This window comes from Amblyomma maculatum, chromosome 4, assembly GCF_055883805.1.
Source record: "Amblyomma maculatum isolate TAMU_Amacu chromosome 4, ASM5588380v1, whole genome shotgun sequence".
Classification (NCBI taxonomy): domain Eukaryota; kingdom Metazoa; phylum Arthropoda; class Arachnida; order Ixodida; family Ixodidae; genus Amblyomma; species Amblyomma maculatum.
In genome coordinates, this window is record NC_139347.1 from 61,679,750 (window position 1) to 61,698,839 (window position 19,090).

Consider the following 19,090-nt stretch of genomic DNA (forward strand, 5'->3'; position numbering starts at 1 on the left):
CTTTCCGCCCATCGTTGGCCAGCTTCAGAGTTTTCTGACTGCCCTGAAGGACGGGATAAAGTAAATCGTATGGAGGGGCCAGTGAAGGCTCGACGTCCTAACGCAGACATGTATGGACGTGGTGATGTCTCATGCTGACGAAGACTTCGCAAGTCGATTAGCGTTTCGGAGGGGTTGCCCGAAGAGCAGGCGTGCGCAACTGCTTGGCGTAAGCATGCGACATCCCTAATGTGGAATCACAATTTGCAACCTGAATGTTGCCGAACTCGGATTCGTGCTGGGACGACGAGCCAAAGAGTCAACACCACAACTGAGCGCTTAAACAATAAATAGTTGTGGTTTAGCTCTGGTTAACCCTAGCTGAATAGCAAAAGCAACGGCGGAAGCTTCTTTTGCCTGCTACATTATTCCCCTATATCACGGCCTATCAGTGTAAGGTGCTACATTACTGGGGACACTTAAGCTCATCATTTAAGTGTATGACGCGAGAGCGTAAGCTACCAGCCCACATATAAAGTCACGCTGCAACCAAGCCGCATGGACGGGCCTACCTGTCGTGGGGGTAACAAGAATGCAAACGGTTCTGGCAGGCTGATTCTGATATCACCCTCTCATATGAAAAGAGCGACCCTAGTTGGCAGCTCCTGCCCGTTGCAATATGAGTAACGTAAATTCAAATGTCATGGCAAGCAATTTTTTTTTATGAGGAGGCAGTAGCCACGCCTCTTCATGGCGTAGCTGCGGCCACCCGAGGTCTCGCTTTGGCTGTCGTAGTATTGCTTTCGCAATAAAATATTTATTCTTGGGCTGTGGCTACCTGAAGAAAGGACGGTCTGCTCACCATCTTGGGAGGGTTGAGGTTTTTTTTATGGCGGTTAGGAGTATTTCATCGTGGATATCAAGAAACCACTCCAGGGTCAGGAAAAAAAATTCTATAGGGCACTTTGGACCACTAAAGTGCGATGAGGCGAAAGCCATTATAGCGCGATGGATCGTAGCCCTCCACTACGTAACCTCAATCTCCCTCTCTTCTTTCACTCCCATCTTCATCCCTTCCTTTACTGCACGGTACATGTGTCCGATGAGAATTGTGATAGATACGGCACATTTTATTTCCTTTAAATTAATTTGAAACGCTGCTAATGCTTGCTGTACTAACCTCTCCTAGACATCTGAGCCTGCTTCTGTTTGGTTTGCGGCGTTCGAGGAAGCGCCAAATGAAAGGCGCCGTACGGACGCCTGGATCCGACGCCTGGCGGGGTCAGCTTCACATATACATGAATCACATGGTGACGTCATGACCAGTCGTGTCTCCGGGCGCTAGGGACAACATTAAAAGTAGAGAAGCCTGGGTAACCCTGCTGCGAAGCGACGTCCCCGCTGACCAGCAGAAAGCCGTCCGCCTGGCGGCTGAGGCCGCGAATAACCAATGTATATTCGCCAGTACTTAGTCGCGGAGGTTCCAGCCCCCGTTCCTCAGGCCTGCGTGCCAGGAGTGGGGAGTAGGGGGCCTCCTAAATCGGTGTAAATTAAAGTTTTCATCAATCAATCAATCAATCAATCAATCAATGACAGTACATCACGCGCCCCTCGTCGAACACGACCAGCATTCTATTGAACGCATCAAAGTTCACCGACGTTCTATAATTCGTTCGTTTACAGGAAGGGAAAGGCGCAGTATCTGTCACTCCAAAATCCTGCTATCATCCTCACGGTAGACAAGGGGAATTATGGAGAGTGGTTCACGACCCAGGGATTGGCGTAATTGCTTAAAGTGCTGGGATGGGGATCCAAGGGATGGATGTTGAATTCCCGGTGGAGGCAAGATTTATTTATTTATTTTTCACTATCTCTCTCATGGTAGACATGGAAAAATTATGATGTGCGTCATGTTCGATGACGTCACCAGGTCATGAAGTCCTAATCTCGCGATATCTCGCGGAATCTTGTGAAGCAGTGTGACACTTCTCGCGAACGAACGACAGTATGAGCCATTAAAGGCTTTCGCCTTAAAACCATAGGCCCGAACTCTCTTCATTTGTATTGCCGGTCGGCGGCAGCCTAGGAAATCTATATTGGTCCTGTCGGCTGTAGCAAGCCATTCTTTTGTCCGCAAGCACCCCGCCGGGGTGGCGCAGTGGTTAAGGCGCTCGACTACTGTTCCCAAGGATGCGGGATCGAATCCATCCCGGCCTCGGCAGCCGCTTTTCGATAGAGGCGAAAAGCAAGGCTCCCGTGTGCTGTGCGATGTCAGTGCACGTTAAAGAACCCCCAAGTGGTCTAAATTTCCGGAGCCCTCCACTACGGCGTCTCTCATAGCCTGAGTCGCTTTGGGACGTTAAACCCCAGAAACCAAACGAAACCTTTGTCTGCAAGCTATTCCTCGTTTTTCTGCCAGAATTTAATCTCAACACCTCGCCTCTTGCCGCTCTTCGGATATTAGGTATCCCCTAGGCCACCTTTAGTCACCACGGGCCATACTGCGGCCAACCGCCGAGTTGTAAGGCTGTCCCAGCATTGGTCCAAGCATTGGTCCAAGCATTGGTCTCTTTTGGGGATCCTGTCCCGATATCGCTGGTCAAATCGTGGAGCAATGAACCATCTTTCTCAACCTCCAACCTCGTTGCCCATCATTGGTTACGCATTTTGGCGCTTGCGCCTCGTCAACGATCTTGGGAGATGACGCGTTTCTTGTAACTCCCCGATCCCATCGTTGACACCTGCGGCGCAATCCCCAAAATTAGTCACTCATGCATCGCAGTGGCATCCACCGCCGCCGGTCACGTCGCTTTAGGTTTGCGACGAAGGTTCCTTTTACGCGCGCTGTCATTCATCTCCGCGGCGCTGGAGGCTACAGACCGCGGAAGAGGCTGCAATAGCACTGGTTCCTGCTCAGACCGAGGCAAAATACATATAGTCAGTGACAGCAAAAACGCAATCAGGAGCTACACCGCAGAAGTCATAGCGACAATAGCGACTAGAATCCTCGTTCAAAAGCCAATAGAAAGAAACGTCACCCTTGTTTGGACGCCATCCCACGCAGGCGTGCCCGGAAACGAGGCGGCACACAAACTAGCCCGAAATCTCACACACCGGGCTGGAGGAGTGCCGCCGGAACAATGCAAACAAGAGGACCTGATTAACTATAGCGAAATAACAACGCACTACAGACTGAGCAGGAGGGTCCTATACCACCACCAGACCCCACGTTAGGCAAAGAGGAAGCAATAGCATGGAGAAAGCCACAGACAAATGCATACCCGAATCCAGTTCTAGTCAACCATATATGGCCGGATCCAATACAAGCAAACCTCTGTTCATTATGAAAGGAAAGTGGATCACTAGATCACATAATATGGGAATGCGCGAAGTCACCAGGCAAGGCTAAAAATATCACTAAATACACCTGGGAGACCCTTCTGCGAAGCTCAGACTCAAGAGCCCAAAGGGAAATTGTTCGACTGGGCGAAGATGCCGCCGGAGTCCAAGAACTACAGGCCTGCAACTAAAGCGACTGTCCCACCTTCCGGGTCTAACCCCCGAAGAGCGGGATAGTCACTCCGTTGGACAAATAAAAGTTCTCTCTCTGTCTCTCTCTTCTTGACACTTGCGCGCGTTGCCTCATCTTTGTGCTGAGGACTGGGCGCTTTCAGGCAGCGACGGATCTCTTGGTGACCAAGGTCCGGCTCCTCTTTGAAACGCTGCATGTTTTCGGGGTTCGATGCATGTGTCGCCGCCTCGGAGAGGGCAGATGCCAGCTGTCATGCGCGCAACACAGGCAGATGATGAGATGTCCTCGGCTCGCGTCGAAACGAACTCTCCTTGCAAATGGACGGTAGTCCTGTAGAACATGTTCAACCGCTATGCACTGAAGGTCGTCTTTTAACGCTGATCGAAAGCAGAGAAGAACTAGAGAAAGGTCACCGGGCCAAGAAGTGCGAGCTGAGCGTACAAAAATTAACGGCAGCCTTCAGTTGGTGGTGTAAGCGTTCAGCCATGTCAGAGTCTGCTCGCGGAGGGATATGTTATGGTGTGAATATGGCGCACGCCAAGCTTAAAGCGCGAAACAAGGCGCACTCAGATTGGCGGTCACGATCCGTCGTCACTACGTTAGGGAAGCCGAAGCGGAAAATCCATCCACTCACAAAAGTGGGCACACGCCGTGATATCGGACGACACACGTAATATCGTTCGACAGACAAGGATGCAGCGGAAGCCGCTTGATGGGGGAAGAAGGTCAACAATTTTGACGTGGACATGGTCGAAGCGATAGTCGCGAAAACGGAAGGAATGGCGAGGCGACATTATATGGCGCGTTGTTTTCGCACGCTGACAGTACAAGCACAAACGAGCCCAGCGACGCACATGTCAGTTGACGTTTGGCCAAGCTAATCTAGACGTGCCGAGCCGCTATATACTTGGCGGGAATTATAGTATTATCGTCGTGCAGCTGTTCGAAATTCGAAGGCTTCGCGACAGAAAGCGATGGGAGCGAAATAATTACTGCTGCTTAGTTCGGCTAAGCCTGGTTATGCAAGTGAAAGCTTTGTTAATTTTTTATGTTTGGTTATGCTGCGTTGCTAAGCCAAGTTAGACTCAAATCGTGACTCAGCTCGGCGGGACAGTTCGCGAGCAAGGTTATGAGCCGCTTCATTAATTACCAGCAAGGGAGGCATGAGCGGGCGTCCATTTTAGGCGAATGCGCTGTGGGGACTGAGAATTTTGCACAATACGCGCTGCTTGTGAGGAAGATTCTTCCCAACGTGTAATTAATTTACGTATCGCCAATTTTGAGTCGCTGACTATGGTTATTGCCGAGGATCCCGCGATGGCTATATCAATGGCTGTTTCTTCTCCAACATGTGTGTGCTGAGTACGTATATAGCGCCCCCAGTGATGAATGTACTTTTTACCAACCAAGGAATCTGCTGCGCCAACATACACTACCAGCGCCTCCTCTATACTTTCACACTACGGACTAATCATTAATAAAATGGGCTCTCTCTGCACGACGTTCAGTGTGGAAATCTGGGTTCATGCTCCGAGGTATACCGGTGGGGTGACCAAAAGCTCTCACATATATGCTTGGGAAGGTCAGTTGTCGGTTCGCCTTGCCGTTCACAATTTATACCTAGTGTGAACAGAATATGTCTGCCAATTGGTGTGACCGATAGCAGTTCGTATTGCGAGATGGTGGCCGCTTCATTAATCCCACTTAGGTTGTTATGGAGACCGAAGCCTAAGACTCTCTCAGCCCCTGTGTAAATCTCAATGGGTATAGTGGCGGTTACTAATGCGGCGAATGAGTCGCACAATTTGCACCTTGGAACTTTAGGTTGTATCATAAGCCGTGTTCTTCTAAAATTAAGCTCAGGATTTTATCCGGGTGCTCGAGGAATGGGAATTCCGCAAATCTTGAACTCGATGCCCGGTAGTGGTTGTGCAAGAAATCTGGTTTTGCGAAATACGATAAATTGAGACTTAGCCGGAGAGCCCCGCTGCCCCCTGGGACCTAAATAATTCGCCACGATATCAATGACACGCTGGAGTCGACCTCTCTTTGATTTGGTCATCACTGCCCTCTGCGGTACACAGGGTAATGTCATCCGCATAGAGACTGTGATGCAGCTGCGGGACCTGCGCTGATTGGTGTGAAAGTTTCGGCACTGTGATGTTGAAGAGAAAGGGCGAGAAGACCGGTGCCCTGCGGGGTGCCCTTGTTGCCGAGGGGGAAGGCCCCCGAGCTGGAAAGGAGGCGTTTCTACCCGAGAGAAAGTCCGGGATATAGTTATAGGTGCGGGCTCCGACCCCGAGTTCATTGAGGTTTTCTGAGATCGCATCATGTCTGACATTATCGAAGCCTTCTCCACGTCAAGTTCGAAAATGGTTCTGGTGTTCCGCATTTTGACCTGAATAATTCGATATTTGAGCCCAAGTATCACATCCTGCGTAGGAAGTGTTGGCCGGAACCCAGTAATATATATGGGGGGTGCAGCACCTGCTCGTCCATAAATCTGTTGTGGCGGGCCTTAACTACGTGAAGCCCAGCGCAACGGGAAGGCGCAGAGCTGGGCAGAGCAGGCGAGGCCAGCGAGGCTCCGTGCATGCGGTGCCGTCCGATTGAAATGCATAGGGCCTTCTTTCTTTATTCTTGATACCTCTTTCCCGAAGATTTTGTTGGTACACTCATAAAACTGGCTGCACAATACACGTGTATTGCCATGGAAAAGGACGAGAAGGACAAATCAACAAACGAGACAAACTACGAAACGGAAAATGGAAGCTGAAAACCAAAAACACCGTGCTGATGGCCCATTTCGTGTGCTGTAAGGCTCACTTCTGGGACAAGGCTCTAGTGGTGCAAATGAATGCTTGTTATTGAACAACTTTAGGTTGTTGGCCCAGTTTGTGAGTGGTTATGTAAAAACCAGCGGAAACGCCATCACCCACCGTGGTCATCACTCCTCATTCCGTACCAAAACATAGTTTCTGTTCTGGATTTTTGTTTTTGCTTTTTTAAATTGGTTACTTTTAATAATGCACCGCTGCATTCATATTTTTGTGACAGACAATTTAGCCCATATTTATAAAACAGTGATCAACTTTTTTTGGCAACTAAAGAAACAATAAAGTTGTTTCGCTACCTTTAGACTAAAAACAAGCCGAAAGTCTGGGCACCAGTTGCAAATGGCCGCGCCCACTCATTTAGGCAATTTTTGCAGTTTCGCTGTATCTTAGCTTGTCGTAGACCGCAGAGAGTTAAATTTGTGATCGTATTACGGTCTTCAAGGTGCACGCCTGCTAAAACATGTTAAAGTATTGCAGTCAAGTTACAGTTACATCTAGATCTCTCCGATCGGTAAGTGTTCGTCTTCAAGCACTCGCCAAGGTGACCGATGATGTTTTTAGCGATAAGGTAGTTCATTGCTTTCTGTCCTCGGGTAATTGAACCCCCGGTCATTATAGAAAATACGGTATTGCTTTCGGGCTGTCGCAGTGTTGTTATGCTGTAAACCGTCTTTCTCCTATGCAGTGCTTTACCACGGCGTCTTGCTACAAAAGCAGCCTTACCACTGAGCGAAAAGATGAAATTGCAAACGGACCCGGTCTTGCAGACTTTATCGCTGGCGCCGTTCCTAGAGGAAGTACTTTCAAGGACTACACAGGAAAACTGAAAAGGGCTCCAGGTGAAACTGAAAGGTTTGCGTTTTTGTTATGATAGCAATGGTGTTCGTTATGCCGGCTGATCATTGTGTAATCTGTTTATTTTCTTCTACTTTAGATTTGGGGATGTTTAAAAATTTAATTGATGCTTCTTTGTTTCTACCATTGGCTGTTTACTCGAAAGGTTGAAACTACCGCCGTGGCTGAAGGTAGATATTCCCAAAGGAAGCCATTTCTCTCGCCTTAAAGGAACGTTGAGAGGCAAGAAGCTGCACACAGTAAGTATTGGAACTCACCACACTGTCGTCTAATCTCCTTACCACTGATGAGCTAGTATCTTTGCTTTACGATACTTGTTCGTTGCGGTCCGCTTTAGTAGTGACAAGACAACGCTGCATTGTGGGTATAATACACGTGCTTGGTGACTAACTGCAGTGAACCCTCACATATTAACAACAATCACGCAGATATGAAGAACCTTATGCTAATTCTGCGGCGCAGTGCTTTTTTTTTTTTTTTTTTTTTTTTGCTGCACAGCATGAATTCAATCATATTACCACATTCATTTTAAACTGATCACCCCTAGTCTTAAGAAGTTGCAAAAGAAATTTGTTCCTATGAATGTGATTTCAGCCTGCATCCTTACAGTTATCACAATGGCTTAACCTGAGTTCCTGAAAATGCTATGCCCCCAAAATCTTGTGGCACTAGCTTAACCATGTTTGCAAATTTCACACTATGAAAAGTTAAAGACGATGATGTAAGTTACCAGTTAACAGATTGTAAATAAATATTGCATCTTCACATTATAACCCCCTTTCTGCACCAGTGCCAGTATGGTAGATCAGGAAGTGGGCATGCTTGACCTAGGAAGTGGGGGCAGTGATGAGGAGCATCATAGGATTAAAGCCTGTAGTGCCTGCACTGTCATTTTCGAGAAGCAGGTTACTGACATAGCAAAGAGTGTGCCTATGCAAGGGCTGCTTGTTGGAGACAATGGATTCAGCGGCAACAGACTGGTGTGTTATAATGATAGCAGCCCTGTGGCTCTGGTGCAGAAGTCTATCGCAAACGTTTTTGAACACAACTTGAGTCTGGGAAGCTGTGTCATTGTTTGTCTCTCAGAGCCTGTGTATTGTATAGATATTCGATTGTGCACCGAATTGCTCTTGTTGCTTTGAGGTACTAGTTACACTATGATCATGCCTGTAGTTTAATAAGCATTGGTGTTTTTTCATTCCTTATGTTCAAGGCGCCTTCCATTTGCACAGTATCAATTGCATTAGCTCCTGTCCTTCTATTGTCATAGGTATGTGAAGAAGCACGTTGCCCAAACATTGGAACTTGCTGGAATGGAGGCCCTGATCATGTTGCCACTGCAACAATCATGGTTTGAAAGTTTCCACGGTGTTATAAAAATTCATTCTATCCAAGCAAAGTTTTGCATTCGAACAAAGGTATTCTAACATTTCAGGTCCTGGGTGACACCTGCACAAGAGCCTGCAGGTTCTGCTCAGTGAAAACTGCTCGGCATCCGCCTTTGCCTGACCCCGATGAGCCAGAGAACACAGCAGAAGCAATTGCTGAGTGGGGCCTCGATTATGTTGTTATAACATCAGTAGACAGAGATGGTATGCTAATGTGTGTCTTCTTGCCTGATGTGCACTGTACAGCTGCTTTCTTTGTTATGGGAGAACCACTGCTGTAACCTTGCAATTTCAGCGTCCACCTCATATGGTAGGTACGGGGTTCAGTCTCCAGTGCCACCAAGTGTCATGGCTAGTCCTTGGTTTCTCTGGGCTGAAGTGCTTTATATTTGGTCTTACTTTTATTCCTAAAGAAAATGAATAAAAATAATGGAGGGAAAATGCTTGGGAAATGGATTTAAGTGAAGGCAACAGCGATGTGCACAGTGGTTTCAATGTCTGCACCACTCCGCGATTTCTTTAACACACTTCTAACCTGAGCAAGGTATGTTGCTGGGCGAGTTGGTTAATCATTGTCAGAGGAAGAACGCTAGCAGACGACGGACAAGGATGAGGCGGACACACACATGAGCTGTTCCTTTTGAAACATTTTGTGGGTCTGCCTGTTAGTCAGGGCAAAAAAAATGTTTTTCCTATGGCAGCAATGTAGCTACAACCGTAATAATCAAGCCGATGTGCTTGTGGAGCAAAGAGAGATCATGGATTCACGGGGAACCTGCGGGATGTGCATGCACCATCATGCTGTGCCAGCACACTTCAGCTTTGCAAATACACCTGTAAACTGCTCCTTGATCTTGTGAGAGAGCAAACTATGCAACAAGTGAGCTCTTGTGCCACGAGCAATATGGTACCTACAGCTTGGGCACAGCGACACTAGGAATCGAGCATGGCATGCATATTGCCTCGACTCGCATGCACTTGTGATGCACTTGCTTGTGGCACACTGCAAATGTTGAAGCCTCCGCTACCGGCAAGCAAATTTTGTACCCTTATTTCAGTTTGGCGGCTACCTCACTGCTAATCAAAAACCTCTACGCCAGTGTGAAACAGCACCACCGATGATCAAGACAGTGTTTATTAAGATGAACACAAATTACTAAGGAGGAGCTATGTAAACCAGAAATGACCAGCGAAAGTCTGACCGGCTAATCACGTGTGCACTTCTAGGCAAAGAGCGAATGTTTCTTTCAGCAGATCGAAATAATGAGGCAAGCGACACATGCCTTTCTCTTCACGCAGAGTCTTCACGCAGTGCTTGCCGTCGCCATGTTTGGGTGAATTTGTGCTTGCAGGGAGCTCGGCCTTACCAGCTATGGTGGTAGATGAAAATAGGGGACTCCTTTTTGTATTATTCATTCAAAATGATGTTTCAATTAGGCCAAGTAAATTTTCAGATTCCATTTACTGTGGGCATGGTCATAAAAAAGCCCATCTGTTTAATAATCAACTGTATATTTTGATTTAAGAAATTTTAGTGTATGGGCTGGCCACATAGCCTCAAATATAAGATATGCATGCTTACAGTTCATACGACAGTCAGTGACGATCACTGTGCTGAGAGTTTTTAATGCATTTCAACCTTCAGCAGACCAAATGGTCGCTCGAATCATCCACTCTAATCATTACATTTTTTGTTTACTGGCTGTGGCTCTCATCAGCTTTATGCAATTTAACTCAGTTGTGAAACCTTTGCAGTATATTTCCCCTCAGTGTAATTTAACACAGAGTTACCTAATGGATGAAAACAGCGTTTCACTAGTTTGTGTCAGCCTAAAGTGGTCTAAAATTTAGCACATATGTTGCCTTTTCAAGCTGTCACGACACAGTTACTCTAGCATTTGTTTAGAAGCTGTGGCAAACTCTCCGTTCACCCTGGCAGTGAGCTTGTGATGTTTCCCTGATAGTGTACCACTGTCAAAATATCAGTCAGCTGTGCTTTATGTGATTGCCTGTTTAATATAAGAATTATCTGGACAAATCACCTTCGTGGTTTTGTTCAACATTCATCAAGTATAGGGTGTAGCAGGTATTTGTACACAACATCCTGTACGTCACGTTTACAAACTTGTATTTGTGGTACGTAACCATGGCAGACCTTTCACTAATTCAGGAAATGAAAAAGCATGTGTTATCGTTTCCTTACCTGCAGGCCATTTCATTCAGAGGTCGCTGTATCTTTTAAGATTGCTGGTCAGTTTTCTTGAACGTATGGAAAGAATTGAAAGTTGCCAGAATAGATATGAACGTTTCCTACTCTGACACTTATAAGGACATTGAAATCATAAATTCTGCACAAGGTGTCATTGATGAGGTCCCTGAGAAGCCTATGTAGGACTTCACCAATAATGTGCAGGTTGATGAAGTCCGGTCGCACATGTTTTTCTTACTTTCGCCAGGAATCTTATGTTATGCAAAGGACAGTAGTCTGAAAAAAACAAGGAGATAAGCCTGTCCAAAGCCGAGCGCCTCCTGAACAAACAAATATCCAGAGAAGCCTGGAATGTTGTGGTTTTTCCTCAATGGCAGAAACTTTTTCTAGAAGCAGGACAGCAAAAATGATTGGTAGCTATGCAAAGTCCTGTGGATGTTCCAACTATCACACACACGAAACTTTCATCTTCATTGATAGTCCTGGAGGTCACGAGCAGGAAAGGTGATCTGTTTCTTATTTCTTTCATGGAGATACCAGGGTCAGTGGTGGTGGTAAAGCTTTAATATCAACAGATGCAGGATAGGTGTCAACCTATCTGCCTAGATGGTGGCCTGAAGTTCTTAGACCTAGGCTCTAGCTGAATATCACCATGTTAGCTCGACAGTAGAGTCTCCCAAAATTCTGTTTTTGTCTCTTGATTTATATTTTCGATTTCTGGACACGTCCATATCGTATGTACCAGATGGACCTTATCCTGACATAGCCTGCATCTATCTGGGAACTGTTCCGGGTACCACTGGCTAAGGGTAGCTGGATTTGGAAAAGTCCTTGTTTGTAAGCGCCTCCAGATGCTTTCTTGGCTCTTCTGCCGGTTGGTATTCTACCATGTTTAGCCGATAGTGCTCAGTAATCTCTTTATAGCTTATTAGCCTGTCCCTGCTCAGTGTGTACTGAGGGTCAGAGCCTACCCAGAAGGTGAGACTGCAGGCAAGCTTATGAGCTCCCTCATTTCTCTGAAGCTGGGAGTGGGCTGGTGCCAATATTAGCCGGATTATTCCGTCATCCTGACATGCTTCCAATATCCTCTTTGCCTGTGAAGAGACCCTTCCGTTAAAAAAAATTGCTTATTGATGCTTTTGAGTCACTTATAATTGTAGTAGCCATTGTCTCTGCTATCGCAAGGGCAATGGCCACCTCTTCAGCCATGTCAGCTAAGCTCGTCCTAACTAAGCAGCTTATTCTCAGGTTTTGTTCATCATCTGTCACTACCGCAACCATAACATGCCTGTCCTCATATTCGTCGACGTCGACATAGACCACGTCTTGTCTTCCTTGATATATCTTCTGCAGCGTTTCCTCCCTTCCTTCTTTCCTGGTGTTACTCTGGACGCATGTTCCTTAGCAGCAGGGCAATTTTCATGCGCTACCCGACTTCCATTGGGACATTTTTCTCTTGGTCCTCATGGCTTTCATATCAAGTGCCTAGTCTCAGCAATATGCTTCTTGCCACGGTCAGTTCCATCAGTATAGCTGAGCTATTGAACACAGTGATGAAGACCTGCATTACCACTGTAGTGTGCATAGCCCGTACCTTTTCCATCAAGACTACACACCATCCCATACAGCCTCTAAAACTGAAAAATGGATGGCCGTAAATCTATGTGACTATGTTCATCCAAACATGTAGTCTCCCATCTTCTTGCCCAAATTTTAACTGGACAGACTATTATGTATTTGATGTAATTGAAAGGTAGGCGTCCTCAGAGCACTACTGTGGCTCTCAGAGAAGGTGTTAGTGACACAGTGAAGAAAATTACCAAGACACATACCATTACTGGCTGCAGTTAGCTTCTACAATGTCTACAGGCTGCCGTTGCTGTTGACGGCGGTCTCGTTCAATTACTGTTTACGGCTACTTTGTACAAGACGTTCAAAGCTCATAAATGATCTAGCTCTAGTGTGTGTGTTTGCTTGTGGATGTAGCTTTGTTACCGAATAGCTGCCACACACTGTAATTGCAAATACTTGGTATTATGAGCCATTTAAGCAAAATTAAATCCTGGGATTATTAAAATTGCAAATTCCTTTTTGTTTTATGGTGCCTATTTGTGATTGTTTAATTACTTGGCAGGTTTTTATCATTTTAATTATTTGCGTGCATGCGGTCATGCAAACCATTATAAATATTGCATTTATTTGTAAAAGCACTTTTTAGTGAGTGCAGGTGCAAGAGCTACTGGCAATTGCTTCTTTTACAGCTGCCATTCATTGCAGATAAAAAGTACAGCAGATTGCTATCGACTTTCAGATCTGCCAGATGGCGGTTCTAGCCACTTTGCAGAGACTGTTCGAAAAATCAAAAAGAAGTAAGTTTCTTCCCTGTCATCCTTGACTTCTGGCATTGGCAATGGGTGCACTGTGTAGTTGACAAAGGCTGGACTGCCTGCATTGGTGTCCCTGTGGAAATGGAGGACTGTTTTTCAGGAAGCCGTCAATTCTCGTTGAATGCTTAACGGGAGACTTCGCTGGTGACCTCAAAGCTGTAGCTGAGGTGGCTTGCTCTGGCCTTGATGTGTATGCGCACAACATCGAAACTGTTCCCGACCTGCAGATGTAAGTGGGCTGTTCCTGGGCAGCTGATCATCTTTTTTGGTTTGTTGCTCTGCAAAAGTTGAAGCCGAGTTCTTTGATTCTAGAGTACTGTATTTACTAGTTCTATATATTTTGCTTGGCCTTACAGGTTTGTCAGAGACAGGAGGGCAAACTTTGATCAGTCACTGAAGGTCTTGCAGCATGCAAAAGAGATGAACCCCAGTGTCCTAACAAAGACCTCACTTATGCTTGGCTTCGGAGAAACTGATGAGCAGGTGGCAAAAACAATGGAAGGTTGGTGCCTGTGTGACTGTCCTGAAACATTTAACTTTTCTGCTGAGTTTAGGTGATCACTGATGTTCACTGTGGGTTGCCACACTCATAATAGTGCACCCTATTGAGGATGTATGTGCACGTGTGTGTGTGTGTGTGTGTGTGTGTGTGTGTGTGTGTGTGTGTGTGTGTGTGTGTGTGTGTGTGTGTGTGTGTGTGTGTGTGTGTGTGTGTGTGTGTGAGAGAGAGAGAGAGAGAGAGAGAGAGAGAGAGAGAGACTGTCAGTGTGCAAAACTTGCTTCTGTTGTATTAAAGATATTAGAAATGTCACTTATACAGACTTTGCTAATTGTTCAATTCTTGACGTAGAAGCATCTATCATGGTGAAATTTCAACAATTCTTCAGGCCAGCAGCAATTCTTTGTAGCCCAAGTTATACGTGAACAGCTGCGGATAAAGCAACAAAAGTACAAGCACCAGACTAATGTTTGTGAGACATCATTAAGGGAGTGTTATGAAATTCTTTGATTAATGTGGAGAGTCTTATTTAAAATAGACAAGCAGCTGTTGGACAGTGTCAGGAGCAATGCATTGCTGGAAAATTGTTGGGTATACATCTGTTAGAGAGTTAAAGCTTGTTAGGCAAGAGTACGTCTTATGTGACTGCATTTTGTTTACCAGTTTTCTTTTATTTTTCACAGCGGTTCGTGATGCTGGTATTGACTGCTTCACACTGGGCCAATACATGCAGCCTACAAAAAGGCACCTCAAGGTTTGTAATCTTGTTTGCATTAATTTCTGGTTTTGCTGTCCTGCCCTTCATATACAGCATCCCTTAGCAAGATTGCTCATCTCACCACTACTGCAGCCTTCAGTCTTTTCATCCATTTGAGGACTTGCCTACGAAGAATAAGAAGCCCCAACACTATTTCAATCAATAATCATTCAAGTTGCTTTTAATCAGATTAATTTGGAAGTTCCCATTGGGTTTCATGCTTTCTTTAGAGAGTGATTCTAAATGGCCAAGCATAGAAAAATTAAAACAGACTAGTACTGGCGTGAAGAGAAACTCGGGGAGGGAACTAAATGTGATCACTGAGATAAGGACTGTATTTCGACGCAAGCGAAATGCAAAAGGCACCAATATTCTGTACAATGTCAGTTCACATTAAAGTCCACCAGATGGCTGTGAAAAATCCAAAGCCCTCCGCTATGACAACCCTCATAGCCCGAGTTAAATTGAGGCATAAATTCCACATACCATACTAAAGAAGAAAAAAAAGCGCAGAGGTGAAAACCCCCTAATTTCTAGAAAAGAGAGTATATTGATCTGTGGTCAGGCCTTACTGTACCCCCTATCAGGCTATAATGAACACTGAAAGACCTGATCTAACATGTTAGTGGCATCACTGGAGCATTTGTTCTTAATTATTGTCTTCTTCGTTTTTCTGCTATAATACCAGACCTGCTTAGCTTTAGTTGTAGTTGAATCTATAAAACGTACTAAAAATCACTGATAAATACAGAATGCATATTTTTCTCTCCTTATGCTATGCTTATGTCGGAGCATTGAAGCACGCACTAGAAGTGTGAGGCTTTCTTTGTCTTTAAGAGAACGTTTTATCTGAATGACCATGTGTGGCACTTCCGTACTGGTTACAATTCGCAAGCAGTGGCTGCTGAAATTCAACCATGCTTTTGCAGAGAAGAGAAAAAGAGCTGAATGATGCCTTATTTATTTTTTGAGAACTTCTCTGTTTAGCTTTGTTCTCCTTGGGTGCTGCACTGTCCGGCATTACTTGTAAAAAGTTTGTCATGTTTGCAAGTAGCACCATGAACTTGAGGGGTGCCGACCATGGACTGATCCGTTCATTCTAGCTTAATCAATCCAGCTGGTAGGTCTGTCAGCGTCTATCACCCCATCGTGCTTTTAATAAAACCCTTCGAAACTCTGTTTAGCCAGGCAAGAGCTACCACGCAACCTTCCTTTTTTTTTCTTTTTGTGGGCGCGGGTTTCAGGGACGCCAATAATTGGTCCCCATCTGAGAAAACACCGGCATAGAATCTCAAATTCAAGCTTTTGGAAATTCATACCTGTCTTGCATGCCCTAATTGGGTTGAATTACTGAGTGTGACTATTGCTGTTAATTTCAGGTCGTCGAGTATGTAACACCCGAAAAGTTCATGCACTGGGAAAACTTCGGAAATAAGCTTGGATTTCTTTATACAGCTAGTGGGCCACTAGTCCGCTCTTCTTACAAGGCTGGTAAGTGCGCGGAGATTTTTTTCCCCTTTACTGTACTTGCAACACTTTACCCTCCAGTGCGCTTACCTGCAACTCTGGCACAACTTGCATTCGCTGTGATTGCCCTGAATGATACAGAGATACGGCAAAGAAAAAAATGTTATATCAATGCTGCTTCAAGATGAAACTTCAGGAATGTTTGTTTTAAGCATAAGATGAAGAGGTGATTAGCAGCACAAGAGAGCCTTGCAATGACCTTGCAATACTTGTCACTGCTTTCTAAAACTGATGCAGCTTTTGATGCCTGTGATGGGACTGCCAGAAGCCAAAATGATCAAAGTAAAAACACTAAGAGGCCATCAGTAACTGTTATGAGGCAGCTAGCAGGTACTACAAGATTGCATGTTGTTGCATTAGTAATACTACGACTAAGATTACAAAGGCAAAATTTCATATTCTATCCATCAGTCACCAAAAATGCCTATGGTAAAAAGCGCCGGGCAAAAAAGCAGCAGCGCCACCAGGCAGGTACATGCTTTTGTGAAATGCGGCTCTCTCCGAGACTTGCATTACCTAAACGTCTCGCAATTCAGACATCGAAGTCAGTGAACATCCTCCAGATATGATTGCTGAGGATAAGGGATCCTCGCACGCTATCGAATTCACAGCTCACTGGGGATTATTGCTGCACACTCAGAGTTTTTGTAAGCTGGTTCCTTTTATCTGCTAGTTCATGTGATGACCGAATGCAAAGGCAGTGGCCAAATAACATTATTTTCGGTGCAGGTGAATTTTTTGTGGCAAACTACCTGAAGAAGAAGAGGAGAAAGGAAGTTGGAACACCATCACAGTGAATCGTGCCACACAAGTAAAGCTCCCCAGCTCCACAGAAACTGGAAGGCAGGAGAGTGCAAGGAAGCAAATTCATTGACACAAAGGGCCGATTCAATGTACAGATATATATATATATATATATTCTCTTTATTTCTCAAAAGTAACCACTGAATTATTTTGCTATTTACATATATAGCATCTGCCACTCATCCTTTTCTACAGAATTAACCTTGTGCATTCTTCTCAACACAACATGCTGAATATGTACACTCTGCACAATGGTACAACAAGAAATTTACATATTCAATGAATACACAACATCATGCCACCTAGATGTCTTTTATATCTGTAGTCGACCATTAAATAACATTTCACAGTTTGAGTTATTCTCTGAACATTCCCTGTGTATTTTCATGCTGTCGGCTTGCGAAATTCCAACAGCAATGCATTTTGGGTTAAGGTACTTTAGAGCCTGCATTTTGGAACAATACAACAGCTGAAATAAGTTAAAAATATTATGCATACAATAGCTATACATTCATTCACACCTGACTAGGTAAGTGGTAGACTGCTGTTCATCGTTCCTTTACAACAGCTTCACACAAAATGCACAAGTTTACAGTCAGACTGATGCATGACTAGGAAGCTAATAAAAACCTGGTCCCTGTACATAAAACAAAATGTTAAAAGAAACTGTGATGGATGCCCGGATAGAGTGCTTGCACACATAACAGAGAAAAAAAAGGGAAAAAAAACATAACATGCATGATTTTTGTAGTTTGCTAAACTATTTGTGAGTCAATGTAGACAATTTTTGCAGAGCTTAACAGGCTTAGTTAGCAATAAGAATTGCTAGCGGTAAGTGGTGGCTTGTGATAACACCAGAGAAATATCTTACCTGATCTTGCTAAGAGTTCATTCAAGGCTACCAGATATGCTACATCTCCACAAGCTTGATGCTAAGAGCAGAGATATGTTCTAATGTAGTCATTCCTTGGTCGGTTTTTAGGTAAAATCATTACCTCAGAGCTGGGTACAAGTGTCACTTGTTTGGATAAGCTCATGTGTAGTGATGTGTTTACATTCATGTAAATCACCCAAGATAGGCAGAGAGTCAAATGTTGATGTGAACATTGGTCAAATCAAGCAATGTCTTGAGCAGAGCAAAAATGTGCACGAGATGCCCATTGAAACTGAAACGTAGCACAGGGCATCTTCTGTTGCAATAACTATATCTAAACAACTTCAATAAAAAATAACAAGAACAGGCCTTGGCTAGCAGCATTCATTACACATGTCAAGGTATATCTTTGACAGTTAACATGTTAGGCTCAAAATAAGCCACCTTAAGCATATGCCAATTTCATTTTGCCATGCAAATGGATAAAAACATCCATATGCAAAAGGAATTTAAAAAAAATGTAACAATGCTTCCTGCCACACTGCCTCAACATTCAAGCAACAGAAACACTCGGAATAAACTTTCAAATGCACATGATAACAGTTTATAACAAACGGTAACCAGCAGGCAACCCAATGACACCCCACTTCATTTGAAGCGATTGTACTTATGTACAAGCCAGCCACCACTGCCATGTCCTCGCTAACCTTCCAGCCATCCACTCCTTTCAGAGTGCACCCAGTTTTACCAAGTAAAAAGGAAAAGCTATTCAGGTAAGGAATTAACAGCACCAAGACGTACCAGTGTGGTGAAAATGATTTTTAACTATCATCAAACAACCCGAATATAGTCTGTTCGAATGAAAGCAGGGCTGCTGCCATTGGAAACAGTTTTCAAGCAAGGACCTTGCATCAGAACAAGTAGATTTGTTCAGCATATATTGAATTTTGGCCAAATAATCTTACATCATTATGCAATTGCACCATAGCATTGAAGAGGAGAATTTGACAAAGTACAATACCATATGTGGATTTCGATGTGCCAGTGACAGCCTTGGGCTCAGCAGCCCAATTTCATAGTCGTCAAGTCATCCCGCTCGCTATCAGTATCATATTATTGATTCCATGAAGTGACCTCGGGCAGTGCAAGTGCACGGTGTCCAGCTGAAGCAGCTGAAGTACTATATTCATTTGGGAACAAAAACGTAGCTTCATTCATTTTTCTTCTTGCTTGTGGAAAGATGGTGGCAGTGTGCTGTAGTTTCATGCTTCACATCTTGAGCTAAGTGTAAACTGGAACTTGAGATTATCCTGGCTTCCATCTTTTGTGCGGTGGCTGTATCTCACATCAGCGGCATTTCATTACCAATGGTAGTGGGTCAACTCTGTCTGTTGTGCACGACTACTAAGGCATTTAAGAGCAAACTAAAGCTTTTAATTTCT

The 19,090-nt window shown here is 44.7% G+C and overlaps 1 protein-coding gene across 1 annotated transcript; it reads left to right on the forward strand.

Annotated features, from left to right (window-relative positions):
• The first annotated feature begins 6,676 nt into the window (after positions 1-6,676).
• Positions 6,677-17,129, forward strand: Las (lipoyl synthase, mitochondrial). Its single transcript, XM_084601701.1, has 11 exons — positions 6,677-6,859; positions 7,034-7,200; positions 7,349-7,442; positions 8,474-8,554; positions 8,639-8,795; positions 13,112-13,169; positions 13,288-13,416; positions 13,544-13,689; positions 14,370-14,440; positions 15,823-15,934; positions 16,700-17,129. Exons 1-11 carry the CDS (start codon positions 6,809-6,811, stop codon positions 16,765-16,767), a joined length of 1,134 nt encoding a protein of 377 aa, XP_084457827.1. The 5' UTR covers positions 6,677-6,808; the 3' UTR covers positions 16,768-17,129.
• The last annotated feature ends 1,961 nt before the right edge of the window (positions 17,130-19,090 follow it).